The sequence below is a fragment of the Equus quagga genome, chromosome 2, assembly GCF_021613505.1.
Source record: "Equus quagga isolate Etosha38 chromosome 2, UCLA_HA_Equagga_1.0, whole genome shotgun sequence".
In the NCBI taxonomy this organism is placed as follows: Eukaryota; Metazoa; Chordata; class Mammalia; order Perissodactyla; family Equidae; genus Equus; species Equus quagga.
Window position 1 is genome coordinate 39868359 of NC_060268.1, and position 24970 is coordinate 39893328.

The 24970-nt window shown below is 39.9% G+C and overlaps 1 protein-coding gene and 1 pseudogene across 6 annotated transcripts in view; both read right to left on the minus strand.

The window, feature by feature from the left end:
* TTBK2 (tau tubulin kinase 2) overlaps window positions 1–24970 on the minus strand; it is a 140770-nt gene that overhangs the window by 11643 nt on the left and 104157 nt on the right. For all 6 annotated transcript variants that reach the window (XM_046649669.1, XM_046649687.1, XM_046649674.1 and 3 more), the window contains 3 exons: window positions 15748–15964; window positions 12506–12717; window positions 9962–10550 (listed from right to left, as the gene is read on the minus strand). In XM_046649669.1, the coding sequence (XP_046505625.1) occupies window positions 9962–10550; window positions 12506–12717; window positions 15748–15964 (1018 nt within the window). The remainder of the gene's footprint in view (window positions 1–9961; window positions 10551–12505; window positions 12718–15747; window positions 15965–24970) is intronic.
* On the minus strand, window positions 20874–22405 carry LOC124232919 (elongation factor 1-alpha 1-like; annotated as a pseudogene).

Genomic DNA, 24970 nt, shown 5'->3' on the forward strand with positions numbered 1-24970 from the left:
CCCACTAAATTCTAGGAAAACTATGGAAATTGGTCAGAATTCAAAGCAAAATAAATTTGGAGCTGTCATGGCAGATTTTGCTTAGACTCCATTTTTAGTCCAAAGACACTAAGAAACTGGTATGGTTCCAGAGTCAGATAAGTTGTTTAGATCTGTTTCTCTGTGTCAGAAACACAGTTAGGTTCAAGGACATGTAAAGCTTGTCCTAAGTCCAACCCATGGAGAAAATACTTCACTAATGTCCTGGAATAGCTCCTGAATAGAACCAGTGTCCTGAGGTTAATCGAAGGCAGGCTGTTTGGGTTCAAACCTGAATTCTTACCATAAATCCAAACCTATAATGACCTTGGGGAAAAGGCAGTAAAGCCTATTGGTGCTGTTGCCCTTTAGGAAGTCACCTCATACGTGTATCTCTCTTTCATTATTCTAAAATGTATTCAGGCAGATGGCAATTTTCTGATACATTTTTAAAATGATATTGAAACTTAAAATTTATAGTTATTTACTCTTCAAAATTTATTTATTTTTTGAGGAAGATTAGCCCTAACTGCTGCCAATCCTCCTCTTTTTTTCTGAGGAAGACTGGTCCTGAGCTAACATCGTGCCCATCTTACTCTACTTTATATGTGGGACGTCTACCACAGCATGGCTTTTGCCAAGCGGCACCATGTCCGCACCCGGGATCCGAACCAGTGAACCCTGGGCCACCAAAGTGGAACGTGCACACTTAACTGCTGCGCCACCAGGCCAGCCCACTTTTTTTTTTTTTTTAAAGACTGGCACCTGAGCTAACAACTGTTGTCAATCTTCTTTTATTTTTTCGCTTTTTCTCCCCAAATCCCCCCAATATATAGTTGTATATTTTAGTTGTGGGTCCTTCTAGTTGTGGTATGTGGGATGCTGCCTCAGCATGGCTTGATGAGCAGTGCCATGTCTGCGCCCATGATCCGAACTGGCAAAACCCTGGGCCACCGAAACTGAGTGAGTGAACTTAACCACTCAGCCACGGGGCCAGCCCCAAAATTTACTTCTTTTTTTTTTTTTTTTTTTTTAAGATTTTATTTTTTCCTTTTTCTCCCCAAAGCCCCCCAGTACATAGTTGTATATTTCTCGTTGTGGGTTCCTCTAGTTGTGGTATGTGGGACGCTGCCTCAGCGTGCTTTGATGAGCAGTGCCATGTCCGCGCCCAGGATTCGAACCAACGAAACACTGGGCCGCCTGCAGGGGAGCGCGCGAACCTAACCACTCGGCCACGGGGCCAGCCCCCCAAAATTTACTTCTTAAAACCCAAGAGTGACGGTGGTAAGAAAAGCAGATGTGAAATTATATTAAATACCAAATAACAAGGGAGGTAACTATACCTATATTCAAAATAAACCAAAAGTCACTTCATTACTATATGCAATTCCAAGTACATCAGCCAAAATGAACTCAGCAGTGTTTACAAAAATAACACTCTACTGGTCTTCTGAGATGGAAGCTAGGGAATCAATGCACTTCTGAGCTTACTCATTGTAGATTCGGGATAGAAATGTAGGTGTGGGGCCGGCCTAGTGGCACAGTGGTTAAGAGCGCACGTTCCGCTTCGGTGGCCTGGGGTTCACCAGTTCGGATCCCAGCATGGCACCGCTTGGCAAAAGCCATGCTGTGGTAGGCATCCCACATATAAAGTAGAGGAAGATGGGCACGGATATTAGCTCAGGGCCAGTCTTCCTCAGTGAAAAGAGGAGGATTCCCAGCAGTTAGCTCAGGGCTAATCTTCCTCAAAAAAAAAAAAAAAAGAAAGAAATGTAGGTATATGTGTGATATTGTATATAGAAAACATATATGAACCACCAGACAGAATTTATTTTCTTGAAAAACTTCTGAGTAATTATGATAAACTGTGCATAAATTACTGTCATATAATATTTCCAAAGCACTTTAAATTTATAAAATATTCCTAAAATCATTTTTACTAATTCCATTTCATAGCTGCCTGGTACTATTATTAACATAAATTTCACAAACGAGGAAAAACACGGTCAAAAAAAGTCAGGGACAGGACTTCAGGACTTTGGAAGTCATGCACAGCATAGCACAGCCTACTGATAGGCACTACACACTCTCGAATGAAGTCTGGGAAACCGAGTCTGCAAAAACATTATCTCACGAGAAAAAAGGAGAAAAACCAAAAATCAATAGCTGAATACTGAGAAGAAAAAGCTAATTCGAAGTACAGCTGAAAATAGCTTTCTTAACCTTAGACTATAAAGACACAAAAGTAATTCCCATACTTGGGACACTCTACAAATAAACTAAATTAATGATCTGCCAGTAAGCCATATGTATCTTTTACATCTTTTTTTTTTTTTTGGTGAGGAAGACTGGCCTTGAGCTAATATCCACTGCACATCTTACTCTTTTTGCTTGAGGAAGACTGTCCCTGAGCTAATATCTGTCCCAATCTTCCTCTATTTTGTTTGTGGGATGCCACCACAGAGTGGCTTGATGAATAGTGTGTAAGTCCACGCCTGGGATCCAAACCTGCGAACTCCGGGCTGCCGAAGCAGAGCGTGCAGACTTAACCACTACATCACTGGGCCAGCCCCCATCTTTTACACCTTTAATTTCTATAATTTACAAACATTTCATCAAGGCATGAATTCAATCATTTCCTTTCTTCTATTCTCTAATTGTGTCAGGTGCACCTCTCTACAGAATTAGAAACTGATCTCGATTTTTACCATTTCTTTCATATTTTGTTATTTTTATGAATGCCTAGTACTAAGTTTGACTAACATCAGTCTCACTACTTTCTAGTTCAGATAAAGTAGCCTCATTATTTTATAGTTACCCCACGTTTAGAACTGGTCACATAGCAAGAGACAAACTGCAAACCAACTATTATTTGCATTTTAACTTACAAATTATTGTTTTACTTTTCTTTCATTCAAAGATAGTAATGCTATTGAGATAATAAAAATTTTGGGAAATTCAACATTTATACCAAATAGCCTCTTTTCCAAATGAAAGGTATGTGATATACAAAATATCTGTAACTCATTTTAGTTTTTTGACAAATAATTTAGAAGACATATAGGTAATACAATAATTTATTAGTTCTTATTATAGCCAAGAATAACTAACTGAGTTATAGGAACAAATTCCCAGCCTATTACAAAAACTAAATTCTGGGGCCGGCCCCGTGGCTGAGTGGGTAGGTTCATGCACTCTGCTTTGGCGGCCCGGGGTTTTGCCAGTTTGGATCCTGGGTACGGACCTAGGACCGCTCATCAAGCCATGCTTAGGCAGCATCCCACATGGCCCAACCAGAAGGACCCACAACTAAAATATACAACTATGTATTGGGGGGCTTTGGGGAGAAGGAAAAAATAAAACATTTAAAACACCACCACCACCAACAAAAACCTAATTCTAACCATTCGAATTTCTTTGGGCCAAATTCTACTATAGACTTCTTTTTTTAAAAGCATCTTTAATAAAGAAACACATGGATAAAGAGAACAGATTAGTGGCTACCAGAGGGGAAGGGGGTGTGAGGAGGGCAAAAGGGGTAGAGGGGCACGTATGTATGGTGACGGATAAAAACTACACTATGGTGGTGAACATGATGCAGTCTATAGAGAAACTGATATATAATAATGTACACCTGAAATTACACAATGTTATAAACCAATATGACTTCAATAAAATTTTTTTAATTTTTAGATTGGCACCTGAGCTAACAGCTGTTGCCAATCTTCTTTTCTTCTTTTTGCTTTTTCTCACCAAATCCCCCCAGTACATAGTTGTAAATTTTTTAGTTGTGGGTCCTTCCAGTTGTGGCATGTGGGATGCCATCTCAGCATGGCTTGATGAGTGGTGCCACGTCCATGCCCAGGATCTGAACCAGCAAAACCCTGGGCCACCAAAGCGGAGCTCATGACCTTAACCACTTGGCCGTGGGGCCAGCCCCGACTTCAATAAAAATTTTCAAAAGCATCTTTATATAATACTTTGTACAAGTGTTGAAAACTATGAATAAAACTAAAACACTATTATTGACCCACGTTTTTATGTACCAAGTTTTTCCTTCTATACAGAGAGTACACAGCAGTGGTAACATTTGAATATTAAGAGCCATACATGCTAAGGGAATTTCCACTCTCTCACTCTTTAACCCTCTATTACTGTGACCGCACTTACATCGGTTCCTTTTGCTGAAGATACTGTTTTATTGTGCTTTGGCTTATGTGGATGGATATGGGGGCTGGCAGGGGTGAGGAATGGCAGTCTTTGCTACAGAGGTGGGTAAAACTGAAAGCCTGAAGCCTCAAGATCTAAGTAAATGAAAAGTAAAAGCTAGGGCCGGCCCCACGGCTGAGTGGTTAACAATAAACGTGGACTACACTAGTGAAAGAATCAACCACTGGATGCCTGGGTTCCCTCCATGAAGCCTCTCCCAAGGGACAGTCCAGTCCGTGGATTAACACTTGACAATGGGCTGTTTTTACTTCCCATCAGTCCATCCAATCTCTGGTCTTTTCTGACTGTTCATAGATTGAATTATACCATCATATATAATTCCAGGGATGTACTCTCATAGAAACAAAACTTTTCTATAATTATAATAACCAATTTTCCAGATCAAAAATAAGAATCATGGTCAGATAGAGGACATATGGCAGCTCCCCAGTCAATGTACACACATTCAACTCTCTGCAAAATCCATTTCAAGGGGCTGGCCCCGTGGCCGAGTGGTTAAGTTTGTGTGCTCTGCTTCGGCGGCCCAGGATTTCGCTGGTTCAGATCCTGGGTGTGGACATGGCACCACTCATTAGGCCATGCTGAGGCGGCGTTCCACATGCCACAACTAGAAGGACCCACAACTAAAATATACAACTGTGTACCGGGGGACTTTGGGGAGAAAAAGGAAAAATAAAATCTTTTAAAAAGAAATCCGTTTCAAGAAGTTAACCAGGTTGCAATCAATCCAAAAAGTCTTTCCCTTTTCTCATTATTAAGGCATGCATGTATTAATACATTACATGGATCACTCCTTTTTCAATGGAGGCTCTGAGTAACTCCATGAGCTTTCATACAGTCACCCTGAGCTGTCAGAAGGGCTCCAGATATTCAGTGGGACACATCTCACTGGGAAAGCCACATGAAGCTACTATCTCAAATAAGCTGTGCCACTCAAGTTTTCACCGCAATTTTCACAGTTCCAGCTCTCATCATATTTGCTTGGACTAATGCCAAAGCCTCCTCACTGGCTGCTGCCTGGACCTGTTCTCCCCTACATGCCTCCCAAAGAGCTATTACTCCCCTCCCTCAATCTTGGCACAGTGTCTTTTCCCACAGCCCACACATCTCAGCATGGCAGGCCAAGGCACTTTATCGCCTTACTGTTTGCAGCCTGTCTTTGGCCTCTCTCCTTTGCCCTAACATTCTGGATCACTTATTTAAATTCTCTGCACTCTGGTGGTTCAAGCCTCTGTGCCTTTGCACATGCTGTGTTCTTTACCTGACACCCCTGCATCTAGCAAACTTACTCATCCTTCAAAGTCCTCTTATTTTGAAGTGCTCCTTAACCTTCCCAGAAAGATTTTTAATTTTTCTTTCCTCCCCAGTTATGAAAGTAATGTATCTTCACCATGGGGAAAAAAATTAGAAAATAAAGAAAAGTTCAGAAAATAAAAACACCCAATATCGCACTCCTCAGTCCTAGGCAGCTTTATCTGTATCCTGATTTGTGTACACAGCTCTACATCATGCTTTCACGATCACTTCATGCTTTCAAGGTAACTGTTTAGATGAGCCCTTCACTGCCAACCTGACAGGTTGGTGTAAACTGTTCATCCCTGAGATACAACATAAAGCCTGGAACTAGGCAGACACTTAATAGAACTGAAGGAAGAAAAGCAATAGAATTAAGACAATGCGATCAACCGGTGATCTGAATTTTGGAATACTGGTGTTAGTACTCCTGTAAATACAGACAGAGGAATTGTCTTAATAGATGCTGACTAACAGGCAAACTACAAAAAAATTACGTGACTCTGTCTCTTTGTCCTGCTCCCTCTATGTGCTTTATTTTAACCCCCTTTCTTCTTCTCAATCGCTAAGAAACAAGTCAGTGAGGAAAGTTCTTGAGTATGTTGACAGTCCCCTCATGTGAGGAACAGAAGGCTGGGATGAGTGACAGAACACAGCCTAGTCTACCAGCCATCTGACTCTTTGCAGATCACCTACTGTCCTGGGGCTTGGGGCCATCAGTGCCAAAGGGGGCAACAATATTCCCTCTGCTCGCTCCATAGAGCTGCTGTTAGGATCAAATACGGAAGTATTCCATAGAACATAAATGTAAGATAATATGGTAGCCAGTCTCTAAGATGCCCCCAATGACCTTTGCCCTCTGGTATTCATGCCCTTGTATAGTTCCTCCCACACTATAGCAGGGTTGGTCTGTGTGACCAATAAAATACGGCAGAAGTGATGGTACGCCCCTTCTGAGATTAGGTTATAAAAGACTGTGGCTTCTATCTTGGTGGAGGTGTGTTCTCTCTACCACCTCCCTTCCCATCTGTCTCTTTCTCTCCTCACTCACTGGGAAAGCCAGTTGCCATGTCAAGTACGGAAAGGCCCACACGGTGAGGAAATGAAGACTCTGGCCAACAGCCAGTGGGAAACTGAAGCCTGCCAACAGCCACTGAGTGAGTTTAGACAGAGATCTTTCCATCTCAAACCTTATGAGGATTTCACCCTGGCTGCCAGTTTGACAGCAACCTCTTGAAGACCCTGAGCCAGAACCATCAGACTAAGCCACTGCTGCATTCCTAACCCTCAGAAACAGTGTGAAATAATAACTGTTTGTTGTTTAAAGCTGCTAAATTTGGGGTAATTCGTTACAGAGGAATAGGTAACATATAGGTGGTATTATTATCTCCCAGTCACACACACTGTTTCCAAAGGTAATACTAAAATGTAGCATTGGCTTTCTAAAGGACCATCTAGAACCAAGAGATCACTTGGTACAATTTGCCATGATATTCTGTAAGGAACAACCCTTCCATTTCTATGTTACTGTTCAAGTCCAACCCTTCCCCTATCAACAGTGATTACCCAACGTCACATAAAACTGGTCACATTCTTTCCTGCAGTTAGTACCATTCTGGACCAATAGTTAGACCTCTTTGGAAGCAGTTCAAGTTATTTTAATTTCTTTTTCTTCTCTGTACTTGTTCATTTATGTCAGCTTACTTCTGTCTCTCTATTTGCTAATCAAAACATAATTTAATATTTCTCCTATAAGACAAGCTTGGTCTTATTTTACTCTCTCTAAGTCCATGTTGTCCAGCATCTTTTTAGAAATGACTGATAGTGGGCCGATTTCATTACTGTTTACTCTTGGGAAAAATCTAACTTCCAAAAATAACCCCAAACCAATTTCTTTGCAGTCTAGAAATTTATCCATCTTTCAAAATAGATTATCTAAAAAAATTATACATGCTCTTTACTAATCAATGGTTTCAGGTATATGGATAAAGGAAACACTGAAGGCTCACAAATACGCACTAGGAACTAAAAAGTGCTGAAGTTCTCATCAGTTAATTTAACATGCCAACCGTATTTGTAAGACAGATAAACTTCTGCTTTGCCTATGTTTATGGTTCCTACATATTTTCAGATATCAGTACATTTTCCCTTCATATGATCATAAAAAAGAAACAAGCCTGAGTGGAAAAGATACAAACTAAGAAACTGTTTCCTATCAGAATATGTCTTAAGTTGAAATATTCAGATAGAACGGTAATATGGTTTATCATATCATTCAAGCTACAGCATATAATCAGAGCTGCAAGAGATGTGGAGAGACTAACTGGCAGTCCTCTCTATTTAATGTATCTGCAGTAAGTCAGGGAGCTAATAACATCTGCTTTCCAAAAGTAAACTCTGGATTTAGGCCTCAAGAAGAGACTCAAGAGAAATCTATTTTTATCCCAAGCCCCTAAAATGAAGGAAATGGTTACTTAAACTTAGACATGAGAATACCAGTGACATGTCTTTAGAGACTTTCAGTTAAGAAAAATATTTTTATTTCAAAATGTCTGAAAATAAAGTCAAACTTATCAAATATACGAATATAAGTCTTTCAACAACTTGATGGGGAAAATGTTGCAGACAGTGCAAGAGAACCATGAAAATAATCTTTGTGGATAGGACAGTATTGATGGAAGAAGGCAAAAGATACTAGGAGAAATGGAGCCAAGCCTTAGAAAGCCTTTATGAATACTAGATGCTATTGGAAAAATGCTTGAACAACAGTGAGTACATAGCATAACAGTCAAAGAAAAGAAGAAACTAAATCTGGGGGCCGACCCAGTGGCGCAGCAGTCAGGTGCACACGTTCCACTTTGGCAGCCCAGGGTTTGCCAGTTTGGATCCCAGGTGCAGACATGGCACCGCTTGGCACACCATGCTGTGGCAGGCGTCCCACATATAAAGTAGAGGAAGATGGGCATGGATGTCAGCTCAGGGTCAATCTTGCTCAGCACAAAGAGGAGGATTGGCGGCAAATATTAGCTCAGGGCTAATCTTCTTCTTCAAAAAAAAAAAAGAAACTGAATCTTGGAAGGTGGAAAGAGGGAATAGATGGAAAGAGAAAAGGTGAGGTGAAAAAAGGGATACAGGGAAGGGAGGGAGGTGGTAGGACCTGCCTCTAGCCCACACAGGACCTCTGTACAAGTTTGGAAAAGGATGCTCTCAAAGAGGAAACAGTCCCGCACAAAGATGCACAGTTTGGCTAACAAAGTTTGGGCTATATTTCAGCTCTAACTTGTTCCTTTGGCTAAGCCACTTTATGCAGTGAACAACCTGTATAACTGTACAAAGCAGTCTTGGGAAAGAAGGAAAGATCAACTAACTCTAATAAGAAAGAGGCAGGCATTTATTTTCTTATTTTGAAGTGCAGGTAAACTCCTACAGAGCTGTACACAAATTTTATCATCTTTTGTCACTGTTTTACACCTGCATGAAGAATTGTGTTCCAATAGAAAACATTTCAGCTTGGGTAACAACGTTCCTGTTGAGTTGGAAGAGGCTGCCAGGTGATTATGGAATTTCAGGAAACCTGGTGCTCCCACCACATAAGGACACGTGTGCTAGTGCCCGGGATTTGTGTACGTAGTTCCTTACTGCCTCCATATCTGGCTTTTCTGGGGCTCCTGCTACTCACACAGTCACAGAGGGCACTGTTGCTTACTGATAACAAGAGAGTAACAGGTGTCTGTAGCTGAATGCCCAAACTGAGAGTAAACAGAGAGTTTCCTCAAAATGTTCCTTTGCAGAAGACCTGTATTACAACTGCCTTCAGCCGCTTGTTAAAACGCAGATTCCTGGGCTCACTCCATCCCAACCTACTGAAGCAGAAATTCCAGAAGTGAGGCTAGAACTCTATATTTTAAACAACAGACGTCAAAGCTAGAAAACTATTGTTTAAGAGGAATGTAAAACACGTGAAATTTCCAGGTGGAGGTTATGAAAAAGAAAGAAAAAAATAATTAGGCCAAGCAACAGTGTACAGTATAAAGAATAAACCGTGAATGGTTAAATATATTCTTTCCTTCCCATATTTATAATGTAGAGATACAAAATCTCTAGAATTATAAATTTTAAAAAATCATATATATACACACACACACAGATGGATAGTTCTTGTGGTCTAATAATAAATGTTATTCTGAAATTAGGTTATAATGACATTTTGTATACTGAGTTGCTATCCTGACAGGAAATCTCACTCTGAGAAATTTCGTATTGGAAGACTGACTATAGAACTTAGTCCAGACATCACTCCCTATACCCATTTGCCAAACTTAGGCTTCCGCTAAACAATCTTAGTTGACCAACTGTTGGTCCTTTCTTAACAGCACCTTGAGTGGACAAGAGAGAAAAATGACAGGAACAAATCTCTTACCGCTGTAAGGGGTCCTTCTGCTTGAGCCTCCATTGGACTTGTGGGTGTCACCGCAATAAACTGACTAGCAGCTCCCGCCTGGAGTTCTAGCCTGTCCGTATATTGTTCTGAAGCAGCAGTGGCAGGGCACTCCCCAGAAAGTGCTAAGATCACACCTGAGGTTTCCTTCTTTAAATGATTGTTTTCTGCCCAAGGACCCAATCGGAGCTTTTCATCTTGAGGCGATTCCTCCAGAACTTGAAGTACTTCAGGCTCCTCATCGGAAGGGCTTCCAGTCGTTTTACAGCCTAAAGCCTCATTTGTCCTAAAATCCCGAAGGTCCTGCTCCTTGTCCACAATCACCCATTCTTTGGAATCAACCTCCTGCTTGCAGGAGCTCAGATTAACAGCTATAAATCCATTGCTGCCAACGCCATCTGCCTGCTCAGCGGTGTTGGCAGAGGCAGGCTTGGAAGCATCTGGAAGATATTCCTCATCAAAGTGCCAGATGTGGTCAGTGCGAGACACAGCAGGAACACAAGGCTTATGAAGCAGAGCAGGGAGAATAGATTCCTTTCCTGCACTGGAATCTTTCTGCATTTTCTCCAGGCTTAAGAAAACAGAGAAAAATTACTCAACTGTCCTGGGAAATATTTATTACATGACCCATCAGCTCTATACAGAAGCAATATTCACACAGAGATGAGAGAAAAAATTCAAATAAAGCATAAGAAAAGTTTCACAGGTTGATAATGCCCTTCTCAACCTGTCAGGATCCTGCTTTGGAAAACGGAGCCCACAGGAGAAAGACAGCTCTCCTGCTGCAGGGTGGGAGAGAAGCCTAAGTGGGCTGACCGCAGGATCCATCTCACCTCTGCTCTGCCAACTGAGTCCCACTGCCCTCTGCTCTCTGAAGGACTCAGGGACAACTTACCCAATGGGCTTTTGCCTCACCAGAAGCCCTACAAAAGGAAATGAAGAAGCTGGTGTACAGAAGGCAAATACTTTCTGTGTTTGTTTTGTCTTCAGAGATGTATGTAAATGCATACTCCTTCAAGTAAACTCTTCCAAAGGCAGAGCTTTTGAGAAGAGAAGGTACTCTACCTGTTCAACCAGGCCCAGGCCTATGCACACAGAGCTTTACACGTGGTGGGGGCGGGGGGAGGATGATGGTGTTTTTGGGGAAGCTTCAGGGTATATTTTCAGTTGTGTTGGATTAAAATGCAGTTGACATTGTACACAAACCCCTCTGCTGGCTGAGGGGCAGGCAATAGTGTGATTGGTGGTATTTGGCTGCACTGGCTTCTGAGAACTAATCTCATCTGCATGAAGGCAGTTTAAGCAATAAACTTTTTCCTTAAGTTTGTAATTAGGTGCTTCTATTCCTTCAGCTGTTCCCTATTCATTCTAAGTTCTGGCTTGAGTTCATTTTCTTGGATTACTTCTGTTCTCAATACTGTTTTCTCTCTCAGCTCTTCCCTCAGCATAGACTCTTTTAGTTCCATTCTTTTTCTTTCGTTAGACTAATTCTTCACCAAACTAAGCTTTTATCCCTATTGCACTTTTATATTTATTCCAAGTCTTAGCCACAACTCAAAATGTTTAAACACTGCCCTAACCCTAGTCCACCCTTTTGATCATATCAATGTGTAGACACAGCTTACCCCACATAGCCATGAGACTTGAATGATTACCATGTGAGGAAGAATACACATATATAGAGGAGTGTTTAAAATGGAAGCTAGACTGGACTAGGCCAGAAGGGGTTGCATTATCTTCAGACACAGTAACCACATGTTAGTCAAATACATGGTCCTTCCAACCTAGTACTTCACTGCCAACAGGAGCCACAGGAGATGTACATTGAAGGGTGTGACTATTATTAAAGTGGCTCAGGTTTTAATATTACTGAAGCCTTCTATAATTCATAAATATATCTTAAATTCTTTTTTAAAGTTTCATTTCTGTCTTCTGTTATCAAAATTTGGAAATAATGGGCCTTATATCCATGAACTACAAATAGTCATTACCTATGTATAGCTCTCTAAAGTTCCATCTTTCCTTTCTAGCTAGAAAGGTAAACTTACTCATGTCTATTTTTCCTATAGCACCTACCCAAAGAAGGCTTCATTAAACTTAATCGAAGTGCCTGTCCCTTCTGTCTAAATTACTTTTTTCCCTCCTTCCTGTACTCCCCTTGTTTTTGCGTAACGCCATCTTTACCATGCCCTATCCAATTCTACACTGTCTCTCCTCTATTCCAATAAAAGAGAAAATCACTTCAAAATGTTCATTTAACTTGTACCTGGTATTATGAAGCTACCAGCTTCCACTGCTCAGGTCCCAAAGCCAAAGGCTATACTACAGAACTTGTAACAGTATCAGAAGACAATTCACATTAAGAATCAGGATGATAATTAAAAACACGGATAAAGATGAGAGCTTAATCAAATCAGTGCTACAAAAATGCAAGTATTTCTTATTTGAAAGACTTTATGTAATAGATATAAATAACAACAATAATAGTATCTTAGCAGCTTTAAAAAAAGAAAAACTATTTTATACCAGATCTCAAGAAACTTGTCAGTATCTGGCTTTGGCTCCAGTGTCAGACGTTTTTCCAGCTCAAAGCTGTGGATGGAACGTAACTTTCGCACCAATGGCACATCTCTGTCTGGCTGAGTAATCTCTGAGCGAACACGAATTGGTGAACCAAGGCTTGGAGCATTCAGAATGCCATTTGGTTGACCATGGCTGTTCTCCTCTTCAGTAGCAGCCTAGACAAAATATAACAGAAAACCATGAAAACATTCCAGTTACTACATGTGGTAGGAATCATTGAAGTCTTTCAAAATAATATAAGCAACTGACTGGGATGTGTTTTCAGAAGATTATGATATTTGGGCTAGTTTACTTCATTACATGCTTGTCTATTAACTCTCTATTAGATGAGTTTTCTTAACTTATTCTCAATTTCAGTATTATTTGTTTTTTATATTTTTGGTACAAAGATAAACAGTCTAAAAATGTTTAACAACCGTGGCTTTTCATATTACGTCTAACTAGATGCCTGCAGGACCCCATTCCACTAAACTAAAACTAAAACCTAGAAAGGCCATTTTCTCTGAGACTTAAGTGGTCTCACAAGACTCTGGTAAGAGAGGCTGCCAAGCCTGAAGACCCAGTCTCATTCCCTCTCTAAAAAACAAACAAAAACAAGAGAACCTGGAGCTAGAACAATATGGAGCTGGGTAAAGCAGAAGGAGGCTGAGCATGAGGCAGCCCAGAGGGCTGGGGCTGCCTAAGGACAGATGCCTACAGCAGCACAGTTATCAGAGAAATTGTCTTACCCCAGGACTAGGGTGAGAGAGGGAAGTGTGGGATGTCTATTCTGATTAGAGATCTTCAAGGATTCCCAACTGTCTCAACTTGTGGCTGCACTCGGATTCCAAGCAGAAGCAGAAGACAGTCTTCTCTGAAAGAAGGCTTCTCCAATCCTCAACTTAGTCTACAGCACTCCCACCAATTATTAATTAATGAGTAAAACACTAAAGAGAGTCACACACATGAGAAGGCATACCACCATGACTAAGAGTCAGCAGAAATGATAATAATAATTAAAAAAAACACTACCAAAGACTTCAGCTATCAAACTTGTTCAGATACAGACTATATAACAGCTATGCAAAAATAGTTAAATAAATAAAGGTCATTATCACAAAGATCAACAAAGGATTCTTTGGAATTAACTGATGAATTTGATATTAAATATTCAACTAACAAGTTAAACAGCAAATTAGCCATAAAAGGCCAAAGTTATTAATTAGTGAACTAGAAGACACAGCAAAAGAAATTAACTAGAATGAAGCATAGAAAGATGAGAAGAAAAATATGGAAAAAGATATTAAGAGATGTGACAGAATAAAAAAGGCATAATATAGGTTTAATTGGAGTCCTAGAAAGAGAGAACGGACAGAATGAAGAGGTGGCAATATTTAGGTAGAGAAGGGCTGTATATCTCCCAGAACTGATATAAAACTATGAATCAAAGATTCAGGAAACATAAGATATCCCAAGCAGGATAAACAAAAAGAAATATATGCCTAGACATATCACAGTTGAAGCACAGAACGCCAAGGACAAGGAAGGAAGCTAAAAAGTAGTTAGGGAGAGAGAATGGGGAGAACCATCATTTACCAAGAAAAAAAGAACAATTAGAATAACAACAGACTTCTGAACACCAATAACTGAAACAAGAAGAAAAATAACTGTCAATCGAAAACTCTGAATCCAGCATAAACTATCTTTAAAGATTGAGGCTGAAATAAATACATTTACAGCTAAGTTAAAATTGAAAGAGTCCTCTACCAAAAGACCTTAACTAAAGCAACTTCTAAAGGAAATAAATATTTCAGGAAGAAAGATGAGTCCAGGACTTCAAAAAATGCAAGAATATGGTAAACATCTTTGAAAAATACATATAAATATTATTTGCATAAAAGAACAATAACTAATAATCTAATTTGAGTAATTGTTTTTAAAATGAAGGAATTAAAAAATAGAAGAGAACTAAACAGAGAGTAATAGTGATAATGGGTGAAAGAGAGAAAACTAAAGTAATGAAGATCTATGTCAAGTGCCATTTCACTCTCTCACATACACAGACATATGGGCTGGCAACTGAGAATGTCACTAGAGACTTTTTACTTATAAGAACAGTTTGTTCCTGATACCATAAAGACAGCCACAGGTGACATTACAAAAACCTGACACTGACTTCCTAACTCCTTTTCACTACTCATTCCTGATTACTATGAGTCCAGATAGGACTTACTCAACAGCCAGACCACAGTGCAGCCTACCATATCCATGAGAATGTTTTTGCAAATGACTCCCATGACTGAAGTACGTATGTTAATTTTTTAAATTATATAGTTTAACAGTATAGTATATATAGTCCAAAGATAGGCCAAGCTCCTCAGAAGTAATAGGAGATTCTTTTCAAGATATGGTTCCCGTTCATAAAGGATGACTAGCCAAACTTCTACCAATTACATTAAGAGGTATGAGCCCCAACATCTCATTTTACACCTATAAATTTAAATTTACACCTATAAATATAAATTTAACCTCATTCCCAATTAAATCTTTATAAAAACATAGGAAGCACCAAAAGATAACTGATTTGTAATTCATTGCCCCTCCATCCCATTTATCTTCTTATCTTCTATGAAAATAGAAATGACAAGGAATAGTAAGATCAAAGAGAAATTTGGGGATAATCTGCCCCAAGATTACTAAAAATTAACCATTTATTCAGAAATCTGTATCTCTCTCCATACTTACAAATGGACCTACTTACAGTCCTAATGAAAAAATCATGTCATTTATTCAAGATCCACTCTCATGATCAGTTTGATGCTTTCCACTTCCAACCCTCACGTCTCCACCTCCATTTGAGACAGTTTTCAGAACAGGTACTTGTAGCTTCATTGGTCTGTACTAAATAAGGGGCCCAGAGTCTTAAAGATATCTCTTCTTTTATAGTCTCAGTATGTAGTTATTTTTTAAAAACACCTTCATCTTTTCCACAAAATACAAGATGAAGATTAATGTTTGATGTCCACACCTGAGTGTTATGGGCAAAATTAACCAAATACTGCTATTACAAATATATGACAAACTAGCAATACAATATTCTGTCTACTTCTCATTCAAAACTGAGAATCATGATACTTTGCTACAGCAATAGGAGAAAAATAATAAGCACACAGAAAGATATCATTTCCTATGCAAGAAATACACACCTTACAGATCCCAAGCTTTATCTTGTTCCTGTTGGCATCCATCTCTTCCCAGACATCCTTCTCCTGGGGACGAGGGTGTCCCAGAGATCCAGGTAATTTATCTGGTGACACACCCACAGGGATGCCATTCTCTCCATCACTAAGCTGTTCATCTGGAAACACTTCATCTGTATTTTCTCGAAGCAAGTCTCCTGGGATGGGAGTGGCATTGGCAATTCTAAAAATGAGGGGTAAAAAAAATGTAGAACTTAAAAACACCAGAATCAAAAATTACTATGAGATTATCCTACATTTTGTTTCTGGATTTAAATGATGAAGTCTACACATAATTAAGAGAGTAAAACAATACCAAACCAAAAACCTCAGAAACTTAAGCCATGCCAATTCTACAAAATAAAACTTCTACATTTTGATCAATAGAATTTTAAGGCTGACTTAAAAATACAAATCCAAATACAATAACTCACTGATTTAACAATCACCTTAAAAGTCAGAAACATTTGGTCTATTTTCCAAGAAGTCTTTGTCAATTTTAATATTTTCTATTCTTTACCCATTTTTCTTAAAGAATAACAAAAACTATAAACAGGAAAATGTTAAGTGTCATAATGATACAAGCAGGTATCAGATCAATCAGTTATATTTTTTTAACAGTGTGAAATGTGCATTTGCTTTTTCATTTAAAGACTTTTTACTAAGTATCTACTACATGCAAGGCCCTGGGGACATAAAGAAGAGAAAGGAAATTCTTGCCCTCCAGGCGAAACTAGAAATTCTGGAATTACACAGTTCATACAGTTCTGCATAAACTGACCAGGAATGAAATACTAATTGGCAGTCATCTATATATTTCTTTTAAAGTAATTTCATGAACTAGTTACATGGTTGGTCATCTCTCCTTTAGACTTCTGGTCCATGAGGGGCTTTTCCAGTTCTCAGTTATCACTCACTGAGTGACGAGACTCCTACCACCTCTAATGTTCTATAGCTCTTTTCTTTTCTTTTTTTTATAGCTCTACTCTTTACACTAGTTTTTTTTTTTTTTAATATTGCTGACTGAACACAATATTTAGCACACAATGAAACCTTTTCTTAGACGTGATCTGAGTATCTAAAAGTTGTAAGAACAGTCTTCAGTAGATGATATTGACAGATGCAATTACTACAAGTGGTAAAATAGGCATCTTCTCAGTGAACCACTCTAAGGATAAGTTACACCCTGGCCCAGTTGTCATAACTATGCCCTGCTGTGAGAACAAAGATCAGTCATTTTTCAGGGACTTGTTCCCCCTGATCTGATGACCTTCACTACAACCTGTCCCAACAGGGGTCACCGCTGAAAGATGAACCTCTTTATCAACAGGTTAAAAGTATATAGTCTGGAAAAGCACTGATAATGGCTCCCTGGAAAAAACCTTACAGCCTTGTAAAGTAGTCCCTGTAGTTTTGATACTGGAAACATATTGAACAGGTAGTTTGGCCTAAAACAGTCCAAATGAAAGGATTTATTATAAAAGTAATTAAAGTTCACAAATAAATTGGCTACTAAAATATTTTTCAGATACAAGTTCAATATAATCTATTTACTGATGCAAGGAATTGCAACGGACACTAACATATATGCTACATGGTAATTCAAATGTTTATTGCAAGAAATTCCTCGATTCCAGAGGAAAGGGAATGGCAAAAGGATGAATATTTGAATTCAGGAAACTCAGTCTACTAGCCCTACATTCTTCCCCCCATTTTAATCACTCAGTGTCCTTCTAAATCCTTTTTTCTCTATGTCTAGCTGCTTTTCTAATTCTTTCCAACTACCCCAATTCCTTGGCATTTCCTTCTTCTACTCCTCAGGAAACAAATCACACCTCCATCTGTGAAAGTGCCTCCATTTTCACTCTATCCTAGTTTCCCTCTTGCCCCTTATGCTTCAGTATAATACCACACACTTCAAGGAACCCTTCCATCTTCTCTACACAGGCTCTCTTCCACATGACTCAGGCTCCTCTCTGCCTTTATTCCCCATTTTTACTCCCTACATAATTATTATTTTCTTCCTTCTCTTATAAATCTGATCCAAATCTGGAGCCTTGAGATATGGAAAGAAAGAATTCCTTCCTAGGAAAATTATATTATCATCAGGAATAAGAATGAGTGAGAAAGTATATGTGAGAAATTATTAGCAAACGGTTCGTGTGTACAGGCAAGCTGTAAATTACAGCAGCAGATCAGGGAAAGAAATAAGGAGATGTACGAAAGAACTGGAGAGATGTCAAGAAAAGTACTAAGAATGGACATCCTTTTCATATTCCCTTCCCCATAATCTAAGGCAGGGGTCAGCACACTAGAGCCTCTGAGCCAAATCTGACCTGCTCACCTCCTTTTGTAAATAAAGTGTTAGGGCACACAGCCATGCTCATTCATTTACATATCGTCATGGCTGCTTTAGCACTACAATGGCAGCAGCAGTGGTGACAGAGGCAGCACAGACCACAAACATTTGTCTGGTCTTTGACAGATTAGGTGTGCTGACTCCTGATCTATCATCCTCTTACCTTCTCCTTAACCAGCTTTCTCCCTCCATGAGAAAGTCAGAGTTGTAGGACATACATTATCATTTTTTCTCTTTAACACTGACTCTCTAGGGCTTTCCAAATATTCGACTGTATCATTTGCAAACACAGATAATTCAAAGGTCAGTAACTTTTTCTTAAAGGGCCAGACAGTAAATGTAGGCTTGTGGGCCTAATACTTTGGAGGTAAGATTCACTGATAGATGCTAAAATTTGTGGGCAAAAATATGATGAAAAACAAGTTTATTTCAATAGTCTCAAAGTAGCTTCCTACAAGATAATTATTACCTACAAAGGGAAAAATGGTAACTCTACAGTGGAGAAACCTAGCTAACGCCACCTTCCCCAGATTACCAACATTAACATCATCAGTAATAAGACATATTGACATGATGTACCTCCTTGTTTAATGCCATCAATTTTCCTCTGATCTTGGCTTTAAACGTATTCCACAGATCCTGATGTGTCGTGTGTTAACTATCATTATTTTTCCTATAACTTCAGTTTGCATTTTCCTTTTCACTCAACAGTCTAATAGGAGGTTTTTAAGTTTCCAAGTGAAAGGGCCTTCGATATTTTTGGTTTTTTTTTAGTAATTTCTAGTTCTACTGCAGTGTGATCAGATAGTGTAATATTTCTGCTTTACGGAACTACTGTCACACATTGCTTAACAAGGGGGATACATTCCGAGAAATGTGTCGTTTGGCAATTCCGTCGTTGTGTGAACGACACAGGGTATACTTACACAAGCCTGGATGGTACAGCCTACTACACAACTAGGCTGTGTGGTACTAACCTTTGGGACCACCGTCGTATATGTGGTCCTTCACTGACTGAAACGTTACGTGGTGCAGGACTGCACTTATATGTTTGCTTGGTGACCTAACAGCCGATCAGTTTTTGTGAATGTTCCAGGGGCACTTGAGTAGGAGGTACAATCTCTACTATCAGGGTGAAGAGTTTGAAAAATACGTAAGATCTACCTTATTGATCATGTTGTCTTCTGTTTCTTATTCTTTGTTCACTTGATCTGTCTTGAACTGAGGTGTATATTAAAATCTCTAATTACTAGTGTTTCTATCTATGCCTCCTTGAATCTCCTGTAGTTGTTGCTTCCTTAAAGTGTGATTGTTGTGATTCTGGTGACTAAATATTCATAAATGCTATGCCCCACTTACGAATTGTGGCACTCAGTATAAAAAAGTACCCTTCCATCTTGTAAATTATTTTGAGGAAGATTAGCCCTGAGCTAACATCTGCCACCAATCCTCCTCTTTTTGCTGAGGAAGACTGGCCCTGAGCTCACATCCGTGCCCATCTTCCTCTACTTTATATGTGGGACGCCTACCACAGCATGGCTTGCCCAGTGGTGCCATGTCTGCACCCAGGATCCAAACCGGCAAACCCCGGGCTGCTGAAGCAGAACGTGAGAACTTAACTGCTGTGCCACGAGGCCAGCTCCCCATCTTGTAACTTTTAATGCTTTTTTAGCGTGAATTCCTCATTGTCTGATATTAGGATGATTAGTCTCTTCTTACTGTTTCTATTTTTCTGGTGTATCTTTGTCCATCCACTTCTGAAATACTTTTTTTTTAGGTGTGTCTCTTGTATATACATACGTATATATACTGTAAATCTTTTTCTTTTTCTTTTCTTGTGAGGAAGATTGGCCCTGAGCTAACATCTGTTGCCAACGATATTCTTCTTTTTGCTTGAGGAAGATTGTCGCTGAGCAAACATCTGTGTCAATCTTCATCTATTTTATATGGGATGCCACCACAGTGTGGCTTGATGAGTGGTGCGAGGTCTGCACCCGGAATCCAAAACTGCAAACGCTGGGCTGCTAAAGCAGAGTGCGCAAACTTAACCACGATGCCACCAAGCCAGCCCCTAAATATTTTCCTTTTAATAGATGAGTTAAGCCCATGCATATTTATTGCTATAACTAACACATTTGGTCTCAACTCTGTCACAGTACTTTATAACTAGGTGTATTTTGTTATACTTGCCATATTTCTTTCTCTATAAGATGGGTAGTCTTTGCACTTTATCAGCTTTTTTTTTTGTCATTTTAGGTTTGCCTTTTTGTTCTAATGGTCAGCTTCGGACACAAATTTTTTTTTTTTTTTGGTATTTTAGAAGGTTGCCTTTTTGTTCTAATGGTCACCTTCAGATACAGACCTTTTTGTTTTTGCTGAGGAAGATTAGCCTTGAGCTAACATCTCTGCTAATCTTCCTCCATTTTCTATGTGGATTGCCTACCACAGCATGGCTGACGAGTGGTGTAGGTCCTTGCCCAGGACCTGAACTTGGGCCACCAAAGTGGAGCACACCTAACTCAACTACCATGCCACGGGGCCAGCCCCTGGATATAAATTTTTTAAAATGCTCTTAGTCCCCAGTTGCTTTTTTTTTTTTCTCATTAAAGTTTGTTTTAATGGGTCTCAAAATTCTGTGACAGATTTTTGGTCAAGTTGTTTCCATTAAAAAGTACTGATTTTAAAAACTAATAACTTAAAACTGCCACACAAAAAACCAAGTGGCCCATAAAAGATTCTCCTTTCCTTCTGAAGGTTTTACGATGCATCGTTATCATTAACCAGTCTTTTACTATTAAACTTAAACGGCCAATTGAGACAAATATTTCTGAGACTGTTCCACTGCTGATTAAGACTGGGGTGGCAGGTATTGGGGATGCTATTCATTTAGCCTTCTGAGCCTTCTGGGCAGACTTGGTGACCCTGCCAACTCCAGCTGCCTTCTTGTCCACTGCTTTGATAGCATCCACAGCAACTGTCTGTCTCATGTCACGAACAGCAAAATGGCCCAGAGGAGGATAGTCAGAGAAGCTCTCAACACACATGGGCTTGCCAGGAACCATATCAACGATGGCAGCATCACCAGACTTCAAGAATTTGGGGCCATCTTCCAGCTTCTTTCCAGAACGATGATCAATCTTCTCCTTCAGCTCAGCAAACTTGCAAGCAGTGGAGCCTTGCGACAATCCAGCACAGGTGCATATCCAGCACTGATTTGGCCTGGATGGTTCAGGATAATCACCTGAGCTGTGAATCCAGCTGCTTCCATTGGCAGATCATTTTTGCTGTCATCAGCCACACTGCGACGGCAAACATCTTTGACGGACACGTTCTTGACATTGAAGCCCACGCTGTCCCCAGGAAGAGCTTAACTCAAAGCTTCATGGTGCATTTCAACAGACTTGACTTTAGTTGTAACACTGACTGGAGCAAAGGTGACCACTATGCCAGATTTCAAAACACCAGTCTCCACTTGGCCCACAGGGACAGTACTGATACCACCAACTTTGTAGACGTCCTGGAGAGGCAGACACAAGGGCTTATCATTTGGACGAGTTGGTGGCAGGATGCAATCCAGAGCTTCAAGCAGTGTGGTTCCACTGGCATTGCCATCTTTACGGGTGACTATCCATCCCTTGAACCAAGACATATCAGCATTTGGCTCCAGCATGTTGTCACCACTCCAACCAGAAATTGGCACAAATGCAACTGTGTCAGGGTTGTAGCCAATTTTCTTAATGTAGGTGTTGACTTCCTTAACGATTTCCTCATATCTCTTCTGGCTGTAGGGTGGCTCAGTGGAATCCATTCTGTTAATACCAACAATTAGTTGTTTCACACCCAGTGTGTAAGCCAGAAGGGCATGCTCATGGATCTGCCCATTCTTGGAGATACCTGCTTCAAATTTACCAACACCAGCAGCAACAATTAGGACAGCACGGTCAGCCTGAGACATGCCTGTAATCATGTTTTTGATGAAGTCTCTGTGTCTGAGGGCGTCAATGATGCTCACATAATACTTGTCTCGAATTTCCACAGGGAGATATCAGTGATGATACCATGCTCACGTTCAGCTTTCAGTTTATCCAAGACCCAGGCATACTTGAAGGAGCCCTTTCCCATCTCAGCAGCCTCCTTTTCAAATTTCTCGATGGTTCTTTTGTCGATCCCACCGCACGTGTAGATCAGGTGGCCAGTTGTGGTGGACTTGCCCGAATCGACGTGTCCAATGACGACCATGTTGACATGAGTCTTTTCCTTCCCCATTTTGGCTTAGACTTAGCGGTGGTTTTCCCGACACCTGTGTTCTGGCGGCAAACCCATGCAAAAAAGCCCCAGTTTCTTATTTAACCTTTTCCTATTGAGTTTCTCAGTTTTAACTGGTATTGTTTTGTTTTTCTTCTTTAGGGACTCTAACAATATGAATGCTATTCCTTCTCTGCCTTTCATTTGCACTACTTTCTCTCTGGCCCTTTGAAATGATTTATTTTCATTCTCTTCGGACTTTTTTTGTTCCTGATTTTATTCAATGCCCTTTATTAAATTTTCATTTGAGTCTATTCTCTTTTGTGTATTTTGTAATTTATTCAATTCTGAGATATCTTTTTCTTCCATTTCTTTCCTGAATTTAATCAACTCTCATTTCATTTCTTCCTCTCTTTTTCTTCCATTTCTTTCCTGAATTTAATCAACTCTCATTTCATTTCTTCCTCTCTTTTTCTTTTCCTTTTCCTCTCCCTCTCCCTGCCTCTTTCGGGGACTATTTCTGTTCTTAGCTTTTAAATTTCTGATTCAGAAATTATCCATATCTTCCAATGTATGACTATATTTAAGTCCACTTGAGAGTTCTGACTTACAGTTTTCTTCTTCTCCATTGCTGTTTTTCTGAGAGGAAATTTCCTTAGTTAATATGTATTAGACTTCTCTTTTCTGACTTTTTGCAACAACACTTTATGGACCTTTAAAATCTTTTTATTGTTCATTTTTGTGGCATTGGAGTGTTTTACAAGATTTATAATTTAATTGGTGCCCTCTCCTGTCAGCATAGCAAAGTCCAAACACTTTGGGGGATTTTTATTTGTTTTTGTGATCAGGACAGATACTGTGTGTTCTCTGATTTTACAGTTCTCTTTTCTTGTAGCTAAGTTTTATTTCTCCTTTTGCCCCTCTGCAATTATTGATTTATTGCCTTTCAGCTTCACATTCATCCTTTTTGTCTATTCTGTGAAACTGGATCTGAGCCCTCTAAATATTTTTCCTTTGCCAGTTGGCACTGGAGCTGTCAGCAGAGGGCACTGGAGAGACATTGCCTCGGGTCCCAGCATGCAGCTTGGCAAGCTTCTCCAGCATGTGTAGCTTTCCCCAGCACAAGGCTCCTGCAGCATCGCAGCATGGAGACAGCAGCAACCAACAGCTTCCCTGAGCAATCCCTACGACCTAGGAGTTCTGTAGCACAGTGTCTCTGGAGACACCACCAGTAAACAGCTTTCTCTGGCACCCCAGAGGGCAGATTCCCATCAAGTTCCAGAGAGCAGATTTTCAGCAAATTCTACCAGTGTAGCCTCTGTACAGGGAAGAGTGACTTCCCTGCCATCCAGTGAGTGATGGACATACCCTCTCCAAGAAGGTCAGGACCTCAGCCCTGGGGTGGGGGCTAAGGAAGCTATTCCTTGGATGTTTAATCTCAGCCTTAGGAGTAGGAGCTGCCCTCTTTATTTGCTATTCCTGTAACTTTATAGTTCTTTCTACTTTTTACTAGTCAATCCCACCTTACTCCAATTTTGTGTTACAGGTAACAATTCTTTGTATCATCTTTCTCCGTTCAAATTGCTATGCAGTTTCTTTCTCAAACAGACCCAGAGAGACACGTTTTTTCCTTCACCACTCAACTGATAAAGGGCATTTCTCCCTTCTTTGTTTCTTCTCCAGAAGTTGTATGTTTTGAATCATGCATATTTTCACCTCCCTGTAGTTCATGATCTCATCTACCTGGATATTTTTTTAGTTCTTTCATTCTCAGGAAGGGTTTAGTCTCTCTGATGTTGGTTTTAGAGCAACCGTAAGTCCCACAGCTAATTCTCCTCTTCCCCACAGTCTTTTATTGACCTACATTTATAAAGCCTTGTGGCAGGATTGGGTGAGGCAGGAGCCTAAGAGATAATGCACAAAGACTTCGTATTTTGTTTTGTTTTTTTCTCTTTTTACTTACTTTTGAAGTTTAGGCACCCTTTGTCTTCAAATTATGCTAAGGACATGGTTTTTGTGTAGTTTTATTTTTCCTTTCTTGTTATTCTGTCCTATTTTAGGAGGAAACATTGGGAAATGGGAACTTAAACTGTCTTCATTGACTTCAGCTATCCTGAAATCCTTTCAAGTTTGGAGTTTTCCAAGTTTGAGACATATCTACTTCTAACAACAATAAGGAGGAGGAGGGCAAAAGCATTAACACAAGAATCAAAATTTCTAGACAGGCTCCAGCTCTGTCACTAATATTTTCTAAAGTTGGATGATTCACTTGATGTTAGGATTATTTCCTCACTTGTAAAATGGGGGTGGACTTCCATGCTGCACCCCTAGACATTCCACTTCAGTAGGTGTGGGGTGAGTCCTGCGGATGGATATTTTAAACAAACTGCGGTAATTCTGACGTAGTTGGTCAGGGTCCTCCATTTTAAGAGCTCTCAGACTAGCTAATCAGGGAGCTCATCTCCAGTTATATGAGGCCATGTCAGCTCTTCTGATTCAGTAAGTTCTAGTCATCCCATCGTTCAATATAAAATCAAAGCAATGAATCAGTGATAAAATGTCCCAATTAGCTCACATGGTATGAGT